Here is a 20,224-nt window from a genome sequence, read left to right as displayed (position 1 = left end):
ACTGACGAGGCTGTGATGCTGTTTGAGTACTGAGTACTAAGAAGACTTTTTGCATATAATAATGCGACGATGCCAATGCTCACTGTTATAGTGTAAATGATTTAATGTTTGATAATGATTACATATTCTGAGGGCATAACTATACAAGAAAGTTCTACAACCTATCGTGGCTGCTCCCACTTAATCTCCAGAGATATACCTACCTTTACCCCGGGGAGGTCGGCACGATGCAAACAGACACCGGTAAAGTCATCACACTAATGGGCCAATGAGGCGGTTATTATTGGGGGCGAATATGGACTCAACTCTCTTACTTTGCTGTGGCTATGGTTCATTTCCCTGGAACCATAGAAAGTCAAAGACTAACTATCAGGTTCTAGATCAACTCAATATGTGAACGATATCAGGAGATCACTTATGTCATAATTTATTGCCAGGAGGTCAAGGGTGAGCAATTGATTTCTAATCATAGTAATAAAAATACATATTTCTTTCCACGTATAATATGTAGTGCTTGTACTGCCAAAATCGCCATCCCGTATGATCGTTCCTATGAACTGACAAGACTTGAAACCAGCAAGGTTGATTGCTAAGGATCCTCCATGTAAGTTATCCCGGAGTTCTCCTGGCTTCGAGCAGCCTTATGAGACTGGGAACGTTAACGAATCTGAAACGGCATTGCAGGACGACGACTCTCAGCGATATCCTATCCCATTCGAGTGAACATCCCTATACGTTCGAGGCTTTTGTGGATTTCCTTGCTAGGAATCATTGCCTTGAAACGCTCGAGTTCATCTCTGAGGTGAAGCACTACGGTGAGAGCTATAACCTGTCACTAGCTCGTTTCAGCGTGTCAGGTGAAGACCCCTATGAAAATCAAGATTCGTATGTCTTCAGGGAATGGCAACATTTAAAGGACGCATATATTATTCCCAATGCTCCGCGTGAGATCAACATACCAGGGTGGATGCGAGACACTTTAATGGAAATCACACCTGGGGTTCCTTGCCCCCCACCGATCTTACTGGAACCCGTCCTTCATTATGCATACGAAATGCTTGCAGAAGATGCAGTATTACCCTTCATTCGATCGTTAGCGGACATAGCCGACACAAACGGTCCTGGACACCCACGAAACCGACGGAATTCATATGAACCGCCACATGTTATAAGGCCGTTGGATGAAACAATAACGCTCTCATCGTATGTGCCATTCAAACGAGGGATCGTGGTTGATAAAGTAGTGACAGTATATGCAGCCGCAGATCAACTAATCATTCTCTGACTCGTGACACAGAGCGTACCTCTCTTCAATCCTCAGTGGATGAAAAGGGAAATCCAAACCATCCTTATTTCAGGCATTCATTCTCGAAGTCGGTCAGGTATCTCAAAGAAAGAATCATCTTACTATGCAAGAGGACTCCGAATTGAACAGCGTTAGGTCAATTAGAGACGGATAATGGCATCAGGACACTCCGCTTAACGACAAAATATGGACATCGTCTTGTACAGAACCCTGTCTCCCGGTATCTCGAGATCTTTCAACTACTTTGCCAACAATGCATTTACCGAGGGCTACTGTTATCAACCAGACCAATGCCATTGCTGACGCGCGACATAAACAGCCTTCTTGCATAATTAATATTTAGTATCTCTCAATACTTGCGATTATAATAAGTGCATAGAGATTCAAAGTATTGATCGGCTCCTACTCTTATACAGACAGCTAAGCAGCTTGCAACATTAAATATCCATTTAAATAATGCCAAATTCTCTATTATGATTTCTATTTCTATTTCTATTTCTATCAGTAAAAATGCACATATACAGTACATAGTATGGTTTCTTCCTCTCAGGTGTGTGATGTTGCAAACCGACTCTTCTTCCGGATCCGACCGCCGTAGCGGAAGAATATATATCTGGAATTGGTATCGGAGAGATTCTGTCAGCCACAGCTGGATCAAGAGGCTGCATCAAACATGCGTTGTGAAATCCAATGCCATGCATACAGGGCTACTTACGGGAAGGGAGCCATTATCAGCGTCAGAAAGGCCAGCAGCGAAGTCGCCCAGTGGTAGCCGAGTCGGTCGTACACTACGCCAATGTTTAGTAACCCTCCTGAAGAGCCGGAAAACGTCAAATTATGAAGAGACTGACTTTGGATGCCAAACAGCGGAAAGGCCCCCGCAAAAGTTGAACGTGCAAAACTGTTGGCAGCCAAAGCGCTCGCCGCATATGTCGAATACGCGTCCACCAGGAACTTAAATGCCCCAGAGTAGACTAGGACAGTCCTGCATATGAGAAGGATTAGCAAACGACTCCAGTCATCTGTGTATGTTCAGGTATCATAAGTATCTTACCCCGCCCCAAACACCGCGCTCCCGATAATAGGCACCACCCAGTGGACATGGGGATAGATTGTCCACGCAAAAATAAAGAGTCCAATGGTTACAAGCGGAGCTCCACCAATTGCTTCATAACGAGGTATATTAGTATCTAAATGCGAATGATGATGTTCCTCCGGACACTTACCAGGGGGTAGCCGCCATTCTGGCATGAATTCGTTCTTCTCCCCAACAACTTCTTGATGTTGCCGTTCGAGACGGGCATAGTTCCTGCGCCACAGGGGATCCGTCAGGATCGCTGACACCATTCCGACAAGGATCCCCAGGAACGAACAGCCGATTTGCCAGGGGCCGAAGTCATAGACATGGGAGAAGACCAGCTGAAAGGCACCGAAGAAGAGATACAGGATGCCTAGCAAGATGGCAGAGAATATGCAGAGATTCATGCACATCGGTTCCAATGCCAACAGTTGCATCGGCCGGTATACGGAAGAGCGGACCATTTGCAGGACAGAGGTGTAGGACTTCTCAGTAGGGGCCTTCCATTGATCATCCTTGCGGTTCAAAAGTCTGCTTGCCTTAGTGGACATGATTAGGAGTAATATTTCGTGGTCAGCGACTTACACTGGGTGGTAGGTTTCTGGCACGCAAACACAGATAAGTACCAGAATCGCAGCAGTCCATATTATGAGAACGTAAAATGTCCAGCGCCTAGGCAAGTCAGTAATCGGCTTTCAGCCTCTCAAGTCAAGGGGGCATACCATGTGGTGAATGTATTGATGAAGCCTCCCACACTAGGTGAATTGGTCAGGTTTCATGAGACGATAAGGATATGAGCTACTGACAGTGGACCAATCTCAGGACCAATAAACGGGCTCGCAGTGTAGAACATCATCGGCGCCGCGAGCTCCTGCCGGTTGAAGAGGTCACCAACTGTGCCGCCGGCGACACTTAGAAACGCGCTCCCAGACAGGCCATTAAAGAACCGCGCTATGATCATGGTTTGAATGTTGCGGGCTACCGCGCACGGAACAAGCCATATCAAGAAGAAGGTGAAGGATATAATGTAGATGTTCCGTCGTCCGTACAACTGTACATCGTGAGTATCGTGTCCTGCCTGCTAGAGCACCAGGGCTGCGACTAACCTCTGAGAGGGGGCCAGGAACAGTGGACCAATTCCTAAGGCGAGTAAGTTAGCAATTCCAGGCTCTCATAACATAGATGTGTTTTAATTCAATATCGAGCAGTCCTCACCGAGTCCAAAAACATAAGTTGTAAGCCCTAGAGTGGCTATCAAGGACGAACAGCCAAACTCATCTGTCAGTTGGCGGTACGTCATTGTGTACATAGCTGACGTGCAAGTCCTAGAGCGCATTAACTAAAGGCTCACAATGAAGTCAATAGGGAATGATGCTTACACGCAGAGAGATCCGAGAGAAACAATCACAACAATGACACATTTCCTTGCGTAGTCCATGTTTCGAGGATCCATGGAGGGATCCATGTCAAAACTGACCATGTACTCTCTCACCAACGTCACTGGCAAGCCGTGCCCAATTGGACGGGTTTCATCGTTAGACCGGCTGCTGTCGAGTCCTGCATTCATCCTCAGCAAAGTTGCGCTTGGCTGCATGCTCTATAACTTCAGCGGTACGAAAGTTCTGTCAATGCAAATGGATCGCTTCTGACGTGTATGGCCGTTGCTCTGCCATCGGTCTTGAACAACAAGCAATAGTCATAGCTGCTGATCCCAGTCTTAAATACATGGTTGCTCATCGTCGGGAAATGCCTCATATTTCCTCGTGTAGACCAGATGCGACAGCAGTAGTCGGCCCGCGCGGGCCCTGCGGGACCATATCACGCTTAAAGCTTGGACAATTGCCACTTCCGTCAGTGTACTTCTGGACTTCTGTGCTCCGGAAGTTTTCCCCCCTTCATCAGTAATCATCTGTGTCTAGAAGCTAGAGCAGATCAAATCGAGTTAAGCTGCGAAGGAAGATCGCGAATTTCAGTAAGTGCTGACAAATTTTGACCCCCTGTTCCGCATCCCCATGATCCCATCAGCGTGCTTAAACAACAAGTATATTATCGGGGAGAATGGGTATCTCTCATCTTGAGGAGGCCTCTACTGTAAGTGATTTGACTATGGGCCTGTTCCATGAACAGTAGCTCAACCTCCCGTTATTGTCATCCAAGCACTTTTCTTGCGTGGTTATTAAATCATTTAGGGTTGTATTCGTCGAGGTAATATCAACATGTACATCCAAGGTGAATGGCCTAGCCACAGGTCAAGAATGAAATCGGCTGTCATGGCAACATCACATGATTGTCCTGGACACCTTTAGCCGACCATTTAAATGTAATGGACAAGGAACATGTGCTCACCTGGCTTCCTGATCTTCCGGACTCTCCCCATTCTTATACTTGTACAGCCTGGACAATTCCCTGATTCGCATGGAAACAGTTTTACCCGGTCCCTCGCCAGGCCGCACATCGACCGTCCACTCCATAAAGGCACTGTCCTCCCCAAACATCGGATCCAAATAATGCATATTAAACAAATGCCCCGACCCCTCTCGCACAAAGACGGTCCCAGAAAACACACTCGCATTTGAATATGCGCCCGCAGGCGCTGCGAACTGCAGCACCCCGATATTAGCCACGAAGTCCCGCGTGTTTGCGTAGTGTTCGATATGCCGGATTGCTCGTGCCCCTTGGATCTGTCTCCGGGGCGTGTTTCCGGCCGGATTGTTGTCCTGCCGCTCGTGCAGAGGCGGATTGCGGAACTGTCTCGCTGCGTTACCGAAGGTGTATATCTCTAATTTCTGCATTTGGGATTCGCTTAGCTCGCCATACAACCAGTCAATAATCGACGACGCCACAATCCCGCCTTGCGAGTGGACGATGAGCACGACTTTCCTCGTGGTGGACGCGGCGAGCGCAGCACGCAGCTGGGCGCGTCCTTGTCGGATATCAGCTGTTTTGAAGTCGAGATTACGCTGGATGAGGCATTCGACGAGGTCGAGGATAACGCCTTTGCTGTAGATACTGGTTAAGCAATACACGTTACTAGGTGGTGTACGCACGTTGGGTTGTGGAACCCCACGATCTGCCGGCCAAAAGTGTCTGCCAGCGCGGTTAGGTTCGACTGGTGCCAGTGCTTCCTATATCAATTAGTGAGGGTCTTTTGCTCGCTGGGGAATGTTATACCCGGTGGCTATTCCATTGATAAAAAACCACGGCTCGGTTTCATCGTTGACTGGGTCCCTTGTTCGCGGAATGCCAATGAGGGACCTACCTCTCGGAGGCCCATTCAGGAGCCTGACGATCACCATAGTGAAGAAGATAAATACTGCAATAAATGCTATATGCACCCCAGTTGGTAATATCCACGAGGTCGCCAGAACAACTGGTAGGGATATAAGTAGGAACACCTGGCTGAGAATGAGGATAACATGTAGAGAAACATCACATAGATTCCAGAAACTTGGGTAGAGTTCATCCAGCGGTCCGGATTGCAAAGGCAGAACAGGTAAGAATATAGATGGTAAAAGTCTGGCTAGACCGAAAACAGAGCAGACATCCTCCCATACTAAGCGGAAAGGGTGAGCGTCTATATCGGAGGGGATGTCGAGGAAGGGATTGCCCCGGACAGGCATATTCGGGTTGAAGGACGCCATCACCAACTAAACGTTCTCAATAGTGGGTTGCTATAACACCTCTACTTTGCATGTGGATGCAGCTAAGGAAGATGGATCTTCATAAGGTCTGCTTGATCAGACTACTAACACCTGTCTGGTAATAGTTACATCATTGTGACGAGCAAAATTTCCTCCTCCGTCTAAGCCTACTTGAAAGAATCGAACATTACATTCATATCTATTTCAGCCAGCATATAGCCATGTAGAACAATCAAATAACTTACTCTGAGGAAACGGAGTCCAGGAGGATCCATTTCGCGCAAGTACAACTTAAACGCATTATTCACCGTCTTGCTCTACATCTCTCCGACAGGTCCAGGAACTCGACGGATATTTTCGAGCCGACCTAGGCCACACAAGAGGGAGGCACCGGCTGTGGTGACAATTGCCCTTCCAAGACACGCGTGTGGACCCCAGCCATGGTGGATGTAGATATCCGCCGGACGGTCGAGTCGGATCTGCTCAGGGTCGGTAAACTTGACAGGACCGCGACCGGCAGTAATAAAGTCTACGAAAATGGTATCTCCTCTGTGGACAGTTGCAGTGGCTTCTCCATCCTTGATTGTGGCTTCCTCGACTGCTGTCCGGAGGACACCAAAAGCCGGAGTAGACAAGCGGAAACTGTACATATCGGCACAAGCCAAAGACCGGATTATGAGATCGTACCCCTCTAGGCCATATTTATTCAACTTGTCAAACACTCCAGGATCTGTGGATCGTGCGAGCTTTTGTATATCTGGCCAGTGCGAGGCGTACTTGTCCGATAAATAGAGGCCGAGCATTTGTGCCCACTGCATTGTCAGTATGCCACAATTTAACTTGGTTAATTAGATTTACACCTTGCGCTTGGTTCGCACACGCTGCTGCTGCGGTTGGGATAATGGTCCACACGACTTTATCGACACTCTTGCCCTCTCTTAGTAACCTGAACCTGTTCACAAGCTGCTGGCCATTACTCCCTCCACCGGCCTCGCTCCTCCAAGCGCCTGCATGAAACGTCTCACGACTCTATCTCTGGCGTTGGAGGCTGACCTGGCCATGATAGCGCCCATTCTCTGCGCGTCTGCTGCAGCAGCAATCCTAGTCTTGAGAGAATCTGTCGGCTCAAGATCCAAGAACACATAGCGGGACAACAGGAAAAGGGCATCAGAAAGCTCTCTGGGTGTATAAGCATCAGGGGAATGGTCCTTGCTGTCCTTGAGCGGGATACTGAAGAACTGCGAACAGAAATGTGCGTGCGCTAGGTTTCCAACACTACATTCGTTAGCGTCTTCTGTGCGATGACGATTGCTATGATGGACTTACTCTTGGACAATGTCAACGTGATAGCAGTCCCTAAGCTTGAAGCTTTCCTCATGAAGCAGGCCTGTCGTGATGGATTCGTACAGCTTTCGCACATCCTCGAGCACAGTCTTTGGTTCATAGATACACTCGTTGACGGATCGCCTTTGTTCTGCATTCGCCGCGGAATCCCCGCTGACCATGTAATCATGCCCTGTAATCTGGAATGTACGTGCTCCCCCTATCGTATGTCAGTTAGCCACAACAGGACTAACTAAGTGAATAGACATACAAGGAACATGGAATCGTTCTGGTCCTCCAAGACCTTCATCGCAGCTTCCCAGGTTGTGACAAGCACAGGTGGCGGAGTATATGCCGGTCGATCAAAATCTAGGTCCTTGGATTTTAATATATTTGTCCAGGATCTCGCGACTCTTCTCCGGTGTGACCAATGGATATAGTTGCATAGACGCTGTTTGGCCGGTACCATCCAGGGAAGGCTCTCATCAGCAGTTTGTACATGACACCCCCACCAGCACATCAAAGTCGGAGCTCGCGGCATTGAAGCTGTTCACCTATTACCCAAGAGATCTTGAGCGAGATACACGACTAAACCAAAATTGGTCAGGTTGGCTGGACTATAGTCAACTGTGTAGAAACGGTCTCCGCGAACGAGAGCCACAGCATCGGACAGAATGGCCGCAGAGATGGTGAACCCAGGACACAACCCGGAGCCTGGGTAGAAGGGCTTTTTGGCTTCATCCTGCTTCATCCGCTTTGTTAATGTAGGCCAGTTACCCCACGACCGAGTTACGGAATTGATTGAAGGCAACCAACAATGCGCAAACACCCGGTGGTTGCATGAGGAGACGCTTTTCTCCAAATGTGTCTGGTTTCAGGAGACCATCGATGAAAATCCTAACCTTGTTTTGCTGACCTTGGTTATGGCCATATAGCGGCCCGAGATCGAGGTAGGAGAGTTCTTTACTCTAGTGCCGTGGCGCTCGTCCGTGTGGAAGAGGTCTATTACCGTATTAGCGTGGTATAGGAATGAGCCAAGATTAACGCACCGTGAATGATCACTATCGATGATAAAACAGATTGCTGCATATCTTGCTTGGGTGTTCCCTTGCAAGACCGTCGCGTGCTAGTAGGGTTAATATTGTGTTAGCAAAGCTCTTGGAGGTTTAAATGCCATTCATACTGTCAAATATAAGAGACGGATCAGGAAGCACAGTTGGCCTCGGATGCTGAGGGGTGACAGTCCGGAGCATAATGGCTACTGAAAGCACCGAGATGGGGGTACATGGTATTCTAGATTGATCAGTCCATCCATCGGATATCAAGGTGCAGTTGCGTGCGTCGTAGCTCCCATCCGCGGTCCGATATTTGAATTGGTCCCCGAGATAAAACAGAGGAGGATGCTGGAGGTTATCCCATAGAGTGCTGACGAACGCATCTGTGATCTTCCCTCTCAATCCAGAAGTATTCGGCAGGGACACTGTGTCCTGGCTAATATTTTCGACCTGTTTTCGTGAGCGACTATTTGGCAGTGACTGGAGCAGGAGCATACCAGATACTTCCGGTCATCAACTAGACCTCGATCGAATGCTGTCTGGTAGAGTTCTTGGATGGTCCGCAGGTCGGGGATGATTCGTCCTGCCTGACTTTGAGAAGATCCTGCTTGGCGTCACCGAGGGACATGTGGTGCTTGCCATTTTGTCCGGTAGAGTGAGAATGGGTTTCGGCTGAGGGCGGCATCGGGATATGTTGTCTTTGTATCGCTATAAGCAGCAATTATCAGATGCGTCTACCACGACATCGATCCTTGTTGAACAGGTACTACGTAGGTTCTAAGGAGCTGCTATCTGACGAAAATGTTTTCTAACTCATATTTATCAAAGTTACAGCTTTGCTACACACTACTATCTACCGGCCACTCTGTATGACCGCTCCGCAATTGAGTTCCAGTATGACGCGCACTTGCGCAATGCTGAATGTCTAGTGCACCTTTCGCATCGTCAGCAGAGAAAACAGCTTTGTCAGTAGTTTTAATAAATAATATTAAGATAAAATAGAGAAATAGTTTGTACAGACAGCCTAGCGGTCCATTCTGCCTCCATTGCTATCTGGCACGGTCTTATCAAAATAGGCGGTCGCTCCTATTTCAGCCTTGTCGCTGCTAGATGCACATCACGTCGTGGACGGAGCCAATCCAAAGTGTTACTGGACAAGCCCTTTTTGACGGGGGGAACTGGGGAACAAGAAAAGCAAGCTAATGTATGATGTCTGTTGCGTCAAGTCAACGCCCTTCAGAAGCGACCTACATCTCCACCGACTGCATGAAAGTATACAGTCAAATACACTCCGGCAGGCTCAGTAAACGAAAATGCCACCCATCGCTGAGCCGTCACTGATTCTTTTAGATCTCGGCAGGGACTATATCGCGTCAATCCATTATTCGGGTGGGGAAGCACTTAAAAAGAACTACTAAGGGGGCTCACAAGTTTGAGACCAATTCTCGTTTATAGCGACAGGCATATCCCTCCCAGTCCAGATATTTAAAGAAGTCCGTCAAGGCGTCAGCAACGAGATCATCGCTTTTGCCTTGTACGGGCAAGTACAACTGTGGCTTTGGTGCTGATCCTCCCGACTTCAACTCGTAGTTAAATGTTAGTGGCAATTTGTACACGTCCATCTCGTCATACAGAGTGTCACTAAAGCCAAGCAGGCTCCACAGTTTCTCTGCAATGGCTAGACCTTTCATTGTGATGGGATCGCTCATGCGGCCTCCTAGCGTCCAGAAGGCCCCAAGGTGGTCGAGGCATAGGTGTGTATTGCAGACGTATAGCTTGAGACGTGACTTTCCAGGAGCTACACAGTCAAAGCCGATTAAAAACACTTCCAAGGCAGGAGAGTCAGTGTCCCGGCCGTCAAGAGATGGCGAGAGATACTCTTTGAGAAAAGACAGGCTGGTTCCAAAATCCGCATTTAAACCCTCTATTGCTTCGAAGGCGACGACGCTGCTGGGGATACCGGTCACAATCGACTTGGGCTGGACGAAGAAGTACGCCTTGGGAACCACTCGACCGTCCTTCAGGTCAAATGCAACCTCGTTAATCTGCTGTAGATGACGAATGAGTTGCTCTGACGCAGCTCTGGCCTCTTTGGTTCCGAGGCTCAGCTGAGAATCAAAGTAATCAAACCACCCCAGGTCGATACTGGTGTCGAGCTGAGCTAGCCTCCCCAGGAGCTCCCGCGCCATATACTTATTCAGGGGATCGTGTTCAGTGCCAGCAAAAGCACCCACGGGTCCGCAGCCTAGTCGAAGGACGCATCGGTCTGCCTGGAAATTCACGCTCAGCTCAAAGGGGTAGCCTTCTGGAGTGAAACAACTCAGATGGTCTGGCTCGATTCCAGGCCGAATAAATGGCCCTAAGACTGGAAGAATGTGTTCGTGGTAGAAGCAGAGGTAGCGATATTGCTCATGGATTTGATAGTCACACTGTGTTAAGAGATTGTTGAAGAAGGGCGCCGTGTGCTGCCACCAAAGTTCCTGGTCGCGGTTATGAAACCAAAGTGCTTGGCCGAGTACGCGCCAGGGCGTATCCGCTGGAGGATTGGGCCCTTGAGCAGGGCTCCCTACTGCGACTGGGGCTTGATTTTTGGTTTGAACGGGGGCATGATGGAAGGGCAACTTGGGTAATATGCTATGGAAGATCAGGGAAATTTCAGAGAGAGGGAGGCCTTTCAGGGACTTGTAGGCCCAGGAAAAGAATATAGACTGGCCATAATATAACTCTTACTACTGACAGTAAATTTACCAGATATTGGTCGAATCTGTAGACGTACTCGGAACGACGGATAATGATCCAGCAATGTTTCAGAATGCCATCTAAAGCAGAACCAACGTGCAAGAACCCAGCATAATGCTTCTCCATCTGCCACCTCATCACCCACAGTGACACATAGACCCTCGGATAGTTATTTGCTGCGTAATGCTCCGATTCTGCTCGTTACACAGAAGAGATATGTCACTGGGTATGCTGCCGCGGGCAGCAGTTATATAGACTTTCGGCACATTTAGAGGAATGTAGTATGTGATACACGTTGTTATATTTGAATTACGGTCCTGTTAAGCATAAGAAATGGAAAGAAGTATAACTCATGCAGATCTTCTCTTACAGTACCACCTGTCGATGGTGCTTACTCTTATCAGTCTGTGACCGGTCCATATCCAGAATGTGTTCATCTCAGGACGTCTAGATAAAACATTGACGACATCCCATTTGTAAATCGCCATGGTGTGGGAAGCCGAAGATAGAGCTTAGGTTGCTGTCAACTCTGCATTAAGCATTGTACTACCTCTCCAGGACCTACGATGCGGTGGAGTTAAAGTAGGTTTACAGTTAAAAACGTTTACCCGACTCTGTGGACTGGAGCTGGGCCACATCAGCTACCTCTTCTTAAATTTCCCGACTGGAAGAGTCCATGTGAATTAACGTGTCTCGTAACAGTAGCAATTTTTGAGCAAGTCAAGAAGCTCCCAATCGACATTGGCGCGGGCAGCGGCATCAACGGATGAATATGCTGCCCTACGGAGCGAGGATGCGTATATTTCATGAAAAGGACTTTATTGGATTCGGAATAAGCATGACTCTCCGAGTAGGAAAAGGACAACCAGGCCTGGAGATCAGTGCTCTCATTAAGTTGAATTCCGGGTCTATGAGGCATGTTAGAAGATCAGCCAGTAAGGACCTGAATCATGTAAACTACTTGCCTACATGACGCCAATTCTTTGGAGGAGTGTTAGGTGTGTTCAGCCCATCCCCATCTGCTGAAGAGTTGGGTTAACATGTCTGTGATGGTCATGTCATTGATCCCTGTGAGAGAAACATAGATTTTGACCTGGGGCAGTGGCTTGTGTGGCAGGATCTCAAAATTAAACAGGAGAGGGAGCAGATGTGGTGGATCTCCTAGCCTTATTAGTTATTCTACTTAGGGAAGCATCCCTTCAGGAATCTCTAGTGCCTTCTACAGCTCTCCAAGCATTCTCAGCCCAGTTAGCATTTCCGGATCTTGAAGTGTCCCTCCAAGTGTCCAGATGTAGGATATTTGCTCAGACCCAACCTGAAACTCGGTGATATATATTTTGAACCGGGTGTTGCGAGGAGCACTGAGGTCACAAGATAGATAAAAGACACTAAGACTTGAAGGTGCTGAGCGCAGGAAATGTTCAATCAGGGACAATAAGTCCCCAAAGACGCCATCATGGTCGACCTTTCGCACTGAGCAAAATACAATTTACGAGATCAGTGTCCCCATCGCAGCAGACTTAAGTCCAGGGTACAAATATAGCTTGACCGCAATATGACCTCCTTTCAGGTCAAGGGCGAGGACAGACTAAGTCATAGATGGCTGTGTTGCCAGTTCATTGCGGTCTGTAAGAATTCGTTCTTCATCGTCAGTCAGAGTGACTTCAGTTATTAACTGATGGTACAGCTGTAAATCCACATGCGGACTCAGGCATTTCAGGCGACTCAATGCTTTATTGATCATGCGCCGGTTGCAGGGATCCTCCCCGGTACTGGCGGCGTGGACTGGTTGGTTCAAAGGCAATCCGGACTGTTCTCAGCAGTTGAGTGAAGTTCTGGTTGAACTCAAGACATCCGAGGCCACCAAGGATGCTCCGATAGAGACCCGGCCTGGCGTTGGGGAATGGTCCCAGCATCGGAATAATGTGCATACCAAACAGGTATAAGTATTGCAATTGCTGGCACGGATCGTATTTGGCATCGCGAAGTAGTTTGCCTAGCGTAGGGGCCGTCTTTGTCCACCACTCATGCTGGTCAATGCCAGAAAACGTAAAGCATTTTGTGAGGGTATCGTAGGCAGGCAACGACTCAGAAGTTGATTCCGTATCGTCTCTCTGCATTAGATTGATCTCGGGCTTGCCTGCGTACTCTGAGGATGAAAAGGCCATCTGGGCATAGGATAGATTCGCCCTTATGCCCTATTACTGTCTGCATCCAAATATCCGAGTCTTAAAAGTCCTGCACGGAAGGGTAGAACGGGACTGACACCAACCAGCTTGTGATTTGTTCAGGACATTGCCTCGAAAGCTGCAGATGAAGTTAAAACTGCGAGGTTACCCAAGCAGCTTGCGAAGTGCACTCAATCTACAGTTCTACATGCATCAAAAGTTGCCGTATCTAATGGGTTTGAGGCTTTGTCTTATTGGAAGTGTGCCAAGTGACTACCGCCAACAGATTCATCCAGTTAGGTTTAAAATAAGGACATATACTCTTGTATATCTCTAGTTTGTATATCTCTACTTAACATAGCACAGTGAATCTTGCTGAAGGTGTCATATTACAGATAGGTTATACAGTTAAACGTCCGGGTATAGGTTGTACGGAAACTTCTGACGTAGGACTACACGTCCCACAAGACATGTGCATATAGTACTTGCGCCCTTCCAGAGCTACACTGTCGGCCCAAAAATCGAAGACATGACACAAAGTGAACCACAGCAGTCTGTGAGAGCCCTCGACAGCACGGACAGCTTCGGTGTTAACGCGTTGAAAGCCCACCGACCATGAAGCTATCCATCGATTCAGCCTCCTGCTATCAGACACCTATCACAAACTATGCGAGTTCAGGAAGGATCATAGGTGAGACATCGGTAAAGTTGCGTACGTCACCTCCTTTTACCCTCTTGGCTGCCGCGGATCCAGCCACTCGGCAGATACTTCGATCTCAAGTTCTAGATTCCACTACCGCGGGCCAGGCCTTGAGGTTAAGGAACCAGTATGCATTCAACGGACATTATGGAAAGCTGCGGCATCACAAGCGATATGCCATGGATCTTATAATCCTATAAACTCATGTTACAACTGCGTTGCATGAAGCCGTTGATTCCCTTGGATTTATTTGGCTGGAAGGGTATGTATCTGGGCCTGCCAGTTAGCTATGGGTACTGTTAAGAACCCTTAATGTTATAATATTCGATGATCGAATATTGCACTAAGTCGTTGACTTGTTCGTTTTGCGCACCTGGATCTTCTAGTCTGCATATTGTGCCTCATATCTGACATGTCGAACGCCCAAGTCCCGAGTACATCGGAGGACCTTGAACGTCCAGGGGTATTTCCGAAATTAAGGTCACCGGGAAACGAGGGTAGACAGACAGCTTCCATTACCCTGGGGCCGAATGATAGCAAGGTCCTCATGGAAGTAGCTAGAGGAGGCAATCCCTCACTCTTGCATCTCCTGAAGACTGCATGGCCCATTTTGTTGGCTGACTACGTTGATTCCAAGACCGTTAGCTTTGGTATACTGTCCAGCGATGCGGGAAATGATATTGTTGAGCAGTGGTCAGCAGTTGTAAACCCAGAGCAGCCCATCTCTCGAGCGGTCACTCTTGAAAAGCTTCACGAATGGCCGTTGGCAGAAGTTGGGCACAATGGTCAGTTTAATACATTGATGTCTTGGAGAGGACCAGCTGCTTCAGAGACAATGGACATTCTGACTTCTACGGTAAGAAAGATGCCGGTTGCTCTTTCCTAAATGACTTGTTGAATACTGACTGGCCACGGATGTGTTAGATTGTTGATATTCTGATCATAGCAGACGCCACCTGCAGTTCACCCCAGATAGATCTCTACTACTGTGTTTGGGTCCTGGATCAAAGGCAGGCTTAGCATGTCATTACCGGTCTAGGTGCTCTGCTTGACGCTTTAGATTTTAATCACGCGCAGCTAATAGCGGAGTTGAATCTGCTTCATGATGACCACTGAAACCAAATATGGAGCTGGAACAGCCAGGCTCTGGAAAAAGCCACTAACGATTGCATCCACTCTCTTTTCCATTTTCAGTGTGCGAAAAGCCCTTCGTTGCAGGCAGTGTGTGCCTGGGATGGGTGTTTCACATACGCAGAGGTGGATGAATTGTCTGATAAGGTGGCGACGTGACTGTGTAAATATGACCTTCAAGAAGAATCCATTGTCCCCGTCCTTCTTGAGAAGTCCAAGTGGGCGGTTGTTGCAATACTTGGCGTCCTCAAGGCAGGCGCAGCATTCGTTCTCTTGGACATTTCATACCCTGCAGGTCGCCTGCGGGATATCTGCGAGGATGTTCAAGCGCAAGTCGTCATGCAGTCCGTGGAAGCACCTATTATAGATCGCCCAATGAACATTGTTGCAGTCGGTGAGGATTTGAAGGATTGGGTCTATTATCCGCCACCGAGGGCTCCAGTCACCTCTAAAAACGCAGCCTACGTATCATACACGTCGGGATCCACGGGAAAGCCGAAGGGTGTGGTCATCGAGCACGGCTCGTTTTGCACAAACGCTATGGCTACCAGCAAGATACACAATCTGAGCAGTTCCTCTCGAGTCCTACAGTATGCATCCTTTGCATTCGATGTGAGCATTCAAGAGTGTCTGACGCCCTTACTACTTGGAGGCTGCACATGCATACCATCTGAGGCATAACGAATGAATAATCTAGCCGAAGCCTGCGGAGAACTTCAGGTCAATTGGGCCGAGCTTACCCCTTCTGTTGCCAGACTTCTGCACCCCAAAGAGGTCCCATCAATCAGGACACTTGTTTTGGGAGGGGAACCAACCTCCTCTATTGATATCTCCAGGTGGCAGAACCTCCGACTGATCTCTGCCTATGGTCCGGCGGAATGTACCATCGTATCAACAGTCCAACCACATGTCCAGGAGCCGGGCAATATTGGTCGTTCCTATGGTGGCACATGCTGGATCGTTGACAAGGATAATCACCACCGTCTCCTCCCTATCGGCGCAGTTGGGGAGTTAGTTATCGGAGGACCCATTGTTGGGTGAGGCTACCTCAACCGACCTGCACAAACTGAGGCCGCATTCTTTACGAGTCCTGTCTGGGCGCCGACTTTTGATCTTAGTAGCCACTACAGATTCTACAGGACCGGCGATTTGGTCAGATACAACGTTGATGGTGACATTATCTACTGCGGAAGGAAGGACACGCAGGTCAAAATTCATGGACAAAGGATGGAGCTGGGCGAAATCGAATATCATGCACGAACCTGCTTGGGCCACGACGATCTTATAGTTGAACTGGGGTTGTGGGCGTATCAGAGGCCCTTCCTGGTACTTTTTATGGCGCCGAAAGGACAGGTTGCTGAAGATGCTTGTCCAAGCTCTCTGTTTTGCGAACCGAACGATGAATTCCGTCGGCGCATTCTTCATCTCAAGGCGCGGCTCAGGAACAGGCTTCCCGAGTACATGATACCGACGGTATATATTCCCGGGAGTGGAATACCGCTATCAAGGACAGGGAAAGTAGACAGAAGGTTGTTGCGAAGCGCCTTTGGCCAGCTATCAGATGCCCAGGTTCGAAAGTACCATATTTCAGATCCGAGTCCAGCTGTGGAATCCCCACTGACGCCTGCTGAGAAGACAATCAGAGAGCTTCTCGCAACTGTACTCCAGTTACCTGAAGCTGAAATAGGGATAGATGACAGCATTTTCCAGCTGGGGGCCGACTCCATCACCGCGATTTCCCTCGTCGCAGAAGCCAGAAGGCGGGGATTGGATATGATGGTGGCCTCCATTTTCCAATCTCGGTCTATTCGGAAACTAGTGGCCGTCACAGACAATATTTGTGCTTGCAGTACTAGTCCGGTACAGCCTTTTTCCCTACTGAACAAGGAGAAGGAGACTTTGATCTAACAGGCAGCGAAGCAATGTATCATCGCTCTAAGTCAGATTGAGGATATGTACCCATGTACGCCTTTGCAGGAAGCCATGATGGGTTTTACGATGAGAAATCCAGGCTCCTTGCAAGCGCAGATCCATTTCCGGCTTCCTATGGCACTAGATATCGCGCGGTTCAAGGATGCGTGGGGGAAGGTCATTGCTGCACGTCTGATATTACGAACCAGGATTGTTCAGCTTGATACAGCTCAAGCGCTCCAAGTCATCGTCCGCAGTGAAGAGAAGATACCATGGCATTTTGTCAAACATGTCCATGAAGTTGTCCAAACTTTCATGTTGTTGGGGGACCCCCTTATCCAACTTTGCATGGATAGTGAGCCAGATGAAACGGTGCAACTGATATTCGTCCTCACTATGCATCACGCTGTATTCGATAAGTGGTCATATAGAATTATCCTCGAGGAGGTCGGAGCTGCATATTGAGGGCTAAGTGTCAGCTGGCAGTCATTCGCGCCCTTTATAAAGTATACATCGTCTTTACATCGGGCGAAGTCCAGGGAGTTCTGGAAGCACGAGTTTCTTGATCTAGGGCGTCCAAGTTTCCAGCAGCACCCGCACTTGGCCATAGCAGTACATCTGTGCGAAGGTTGCACTCTCGCTTCAAAGTATCTAATTCGCTGCGAGGCAGCTATACTCTATCTACAGTGATACGCCTGGCCTATGCACTGCTTATTTCGCAGTATACTCAATCCAACGATGTCGTCTTTGGGGTGACTGTCAACGGACGTAGTGCTCCTGTGTCCGGGATCCACGAGCTCGCTGCACCTACCATCGCTACAATACCGCTTCGAACTGTTCTTCAACCCGATGTCAGCGTTCAGGAAACACTGGTCAGGATGCAGGAGCATGCAACCAGATTGATTCCGTTCGAGCACACTGGACTGCGCTGGATAAAGTCTTTTAGCGCAGGCGCAGCATTGGCGTGCGACTTCAAAAGCTTGCTGGTTATCCAACCGCCAGTTCGAGGAGGTGTTTCCGATGGGCTATTCGGGGAACCCTTGGAAAATGATGACGAACAACTGAAATTTAGCACTCATCCTCTGACTCTCATTTGCGAACTTGCGGATAATTGCTGGGTTGATGTTACTGCCGTGATCGATTCCGCTGTGACCTCGCCAGATGAGGCACAAGCAATGCTGCAGCAGTTCGCGGGTCTATTCAGTAAAATTAACGACAATCTGGAACGGCCAGTCGGTAGTATCATTAAATCCTTGCCCAAGGATTCTGCCGGTCGACCAGACAGGGAAGGCTTGCGCGCGGCCGCATCCAATCTATGCAGAAAGATCCAGCAAGATTCCATGTTTCCGACTAAGAGTGAAGCAGCGTTCTCGAGGCCAATTCATTTATCAACAGCCCAGAACATCGTAGCTCACGTCCTTGGGTTGAAAGTAGAGGACGTGGACAGTGAGGACGACTTTTTCGTCTTCGGAGGCGATTCCAGTACAGCGATGCAGATGGTTATGCTGTGCAGGAAAGAGGGTTTCTCTCTCACTGTTCGCGATATCTTTCAACAGAGAATGATGAGTCGAATTGCAAGCAAGTTACAACCCCTCGCCAGGATTAAGCCTCCACCAGACCATGCCGCAGACTGGAATATGAGCAGTCTATTCTCTTTACTATGCATGGCCGGCGAGTCCGAGAGGGCTAGGTTCGAAGCTGACGTCAAAACTAAGCTCGGTATAGCCAGCATGGACGCTGTCGAGGATGCATATCCCTGCACGACAGTCCATGAGGGGCTACTCTTGACCTAATTACGAGAGCCTATGACTTATCAGTCTTACACCATCTGGGAAGTAACGGCAACTGGCCGCGACAGTGCCGTGTGCCCTTTTCGCCTGCGTGATGCCTGGCTCAGTCTAGTGCATCGTCACTCTGCACTTCGGACAATCCTCATTGATAACCCTTTGCCCGGGAAGTCATGGAAGAAGATACACATTGTGCTCCATGGCTCGCCTAGTGAAGATACTGTATTCTCGGGGGTAAGCGATGATACGATGCATCGGCCAAACTTGATGACTGGGACTGGTTGCCCACCATTTAAGTTCGCCATTTATCAGACACAACAAAATCGCGTCTACTGTAAGCTTGAGGGTAATCAAGCCTTTCTGGATGCGACATCGCTATTGATTATTCTGCAAGACCTTGCCCAGGCATATACTGCAACGCTGTCTTCCGCGCCCGGCCCACCCTACCGTTCCGTGGTGGAATATTTCGACTACACATCTGAAGACGAGGGCCACGCGGACTACTGGAAGAAACAGATGGCAGCAGCAGAGCCATGCATTTTTCCATCCCTCAAGAGTGAAGGTCCGGGGCAGGACACACTGAGTGTTACCAGGATTGAGATTAGAGATGCTGTCGACCTTCGACAGTACTGTGTTACAAGTGGTTTTGTCCTAAGTAATGTTTTGCAAGTAGCATGGGGACTCACCCTGCAGTCCTACACGCACCAGAATATCGTCTGCTTTGGGACACTTGTTTCCGGCAGAGATCTTCCTTTGCAGGGGGTGCATGAGACAATTGGGCCCTTTTTCAATGTTCTTCCTTGTCAGCTGAATTTGAGTTGTCCGGACCATCTGCTGCGCGTTCTTGGAGGAAACCAAGTCGAGATCGCAAACCGTCTGTCGTACCAGCACTATTGCCTCAATGATATTCTGCGCCAGTCAAATTTTGTTGGTCAGAGGTTGTTTAACACGTGCATCTCTCTCGAACAACAATTGTCGAGCTTACAGGTGGACGGCATCTGTTTTACGGAGATAGACACCCGTGAGCCAACAGAGGTAGGGATACAGCTACAATGCACTTATTCATGTTATCGAACAGGCTCACTGACTTCTCATTTAGTATATTCTTCTCTCTGTGATTGACAAGCAGTCAACTTTGGAAGCAAGGCTTACGTATTTCTCTTCCATCATGTCCGACCAACAAGCTGCTGAAGTGGTTAGGAGATTCGAAGAATACGTCTCACATATATTGCATAACACCTCTACATCTTAACTTTATATTCTTTAAGATGGGATTCGACGGCTTGTATTCAGGCCAACCCTGTGATTAGCCTTGCTTTTATTAAAGTATTGCCTGCGATTCATCGTCAGATACACTCAGGCACGGGGTCTATAGGGAATGCAGG

At 48.5% G+C, this 20,224-nt stretch overlaps 7 protein-coding genes across 7 annotated transcripts; 2 read left to right on the top strand and 5 right to left on the bottom strand.

Annotated features, from left to right (window-relative positions):
* Positions 1-643: 643 nt before the first annotated feature.
* On the top strand, positions 644-1,328 carry P174DRAFT_464681 (regulator of G-protein signaling domain-containing protein; the record flags this gene model as incomplete). The annotated part of the gene is made up of 2 exons (XM_024830432.1): positions 644-1,203; positions 1,298-1,328. The coding sequence occupies 2 exons, from the start codon at positions 644-646 to the stop codon at positions 1,326-1,328; spliced, it is 591 nt and encodes a 196-aa protein (XP_024677545.1).
* A 524-nt stretch (positions 1,329-1,852) lies between these two features.
* On the bottom strand, positions 1,853-3,978 carry P174DRAFT_379421 (MFS transporter; the record flags this gene model as incomplete). The annotated part of the gene is made up of 11 exons (XM_024822911.1): positions 1,853-1,919; positions 2,022-2,094; positions 2,158-2,291; positions 2,361-2,472; positions 2,533-2,915; positions 2,970-3,056; positions 3,107-3,139; positions 3,191-3,435; positions 3,487-3,524; positions 3,600-3,709; positions 3,764-3,978. The coding sequence occupies 11 exons, from the start codon at positions 3,976-3,978 to the stop codon at positions 1,853-1,855; spliced, it is 1,497 nt and encodes a 498-aa protein (XP_024677544.1).
* A 748-nt stretch (positions 3,979-4,726) lies between these two features.
* Positions 4,727-6,025, bottom strand: P174DRAFT_516171 (uncharacterized protein; the record flags this gene model as incomplete). Its single annotated transcript, XM_024832293.1, has 2 exons — positions 4,727-5,379; positions 5,911-6,025. The coding sequence occupies 2 exons, from the start codon at positions 6,023-6,025 to the stop codon at positions 4,727-4,729; spliced, it is 768 nt and encodes a 255-aa protein (XP_024677543.1).
* A 317-nt stretch (positions 6,026-6,342) lies between these two features.
* Positions 6,343-9,088, bottom strand: P174DRAFT_425498 (cytochrome P450; the record flags this gene model as incomplete). The annotated part of the gene is made up of 8 exons (XM_024825292.1): positions 6,343-6,837; positions 6,884-6,952; positions 7,003-7,300; positions 7,352-7,568; positions 7,910-8,090; positions 8,265-8,350; positions 8,532-8,853; positions 8,927-9,088. 8 exons carry the CDS (start codon positions 9,086-9,088, stop codon positions 6,343-6,345), a joined length of 1,830 nt encoding a protein of 609 aa, XP_024677542.1.
* Positions 9,089-9,639: 551 nt separating this feature from the next.
* P174DRAFT_464678 (putative dimethylallyl tryptophan synthase) lies at positions 9,640-11,630 on the bottom strand (the record flags this gene model as incomplete). Its single annotated transcript, XM_024830431.1, has 3 exons — positions 9,640-9,766; positions 9,832-10,969; positions 11,513-11,630. The coding sequence occupies 3 exons, from the start codon at positions 11,628-11,630 to the stop codon at positions 9,640-9,642; spliced, it is 1,383 nt and encodes a 460-aa protein (XP_024677541.1).
* A 506-nt stretch (positions 11,631-12,136) lies between these two features.
* P174DRAFT_464677 (uncharacterized protein) lies at positions 12,137-13,262 on the bottom strand (the record flags this gene model as incomplete). Its single annotated transcript, XM_024830430.1, has 7 exons — positions 12,137-12,161; positions 12,183-12,308; positions 12,366-12,615; positions 12,703-12,730; positions 12,806-12,817; positions 12,842-12,873; positions 12,929-13,262. The coding sequence occupies 7 exons, from the start codon at positions 13,260-13,262 to the stop codon at positions 12,137-12,139; spliced, it is 807 nt and encodes a 268-aa protein (XP_024677540.1).
* Positions 13,263-14,422: 1,160 nt separating this feature from the next.
* P174DRAFT_425495 (uncharacterized protein) lies at positions 14,423-20,091 on the top strand (the record flags this gene model as incomplete). The annotated part of the gene is made up of 8 exons (XM_024825291.1): positions 14,423-14,795; positions 15,323-15,769; positions 15,839-16,178; positions 16,263-17,001; positions 17,053-17,499; positions 17,775-18,818; positions 18,870-19,874; positions 19,939-20,091. The coding sequence occupies 8 exons, from the start codon at positions 14,423-14,425 to the stop codon at positions 20,089-20,091; spliced, it is 4,548 nt and encodes a 1,515-aa protein (XP_024677539.1).
* Between the last annotated feature and the right edge of the window lie 133 nt (positions 20,092-20,224).

This window comes from Aspergillus novofumigatus (assembly GCF_002847465.1).
Source record: "Aspergillus novofumigatus IBT 16806 chromosome Unknown P174scaffold_11, whole genome shotgun sequence".
In the NCBI taxonomy this organism is placed as follows: domain Eukaryota; kingdom Fungi; phylum Ascomycota; class Eurotiomycetes; order Eurotiales; family Aspergillaceae; genus Aspergillus; species Aspergillus novofumigatus.
The sequence above is the reverse complement of the archived record's forward strand: the minus strand, read 5'-3'. Positions and strand labels throughout refer to the sequence as shown.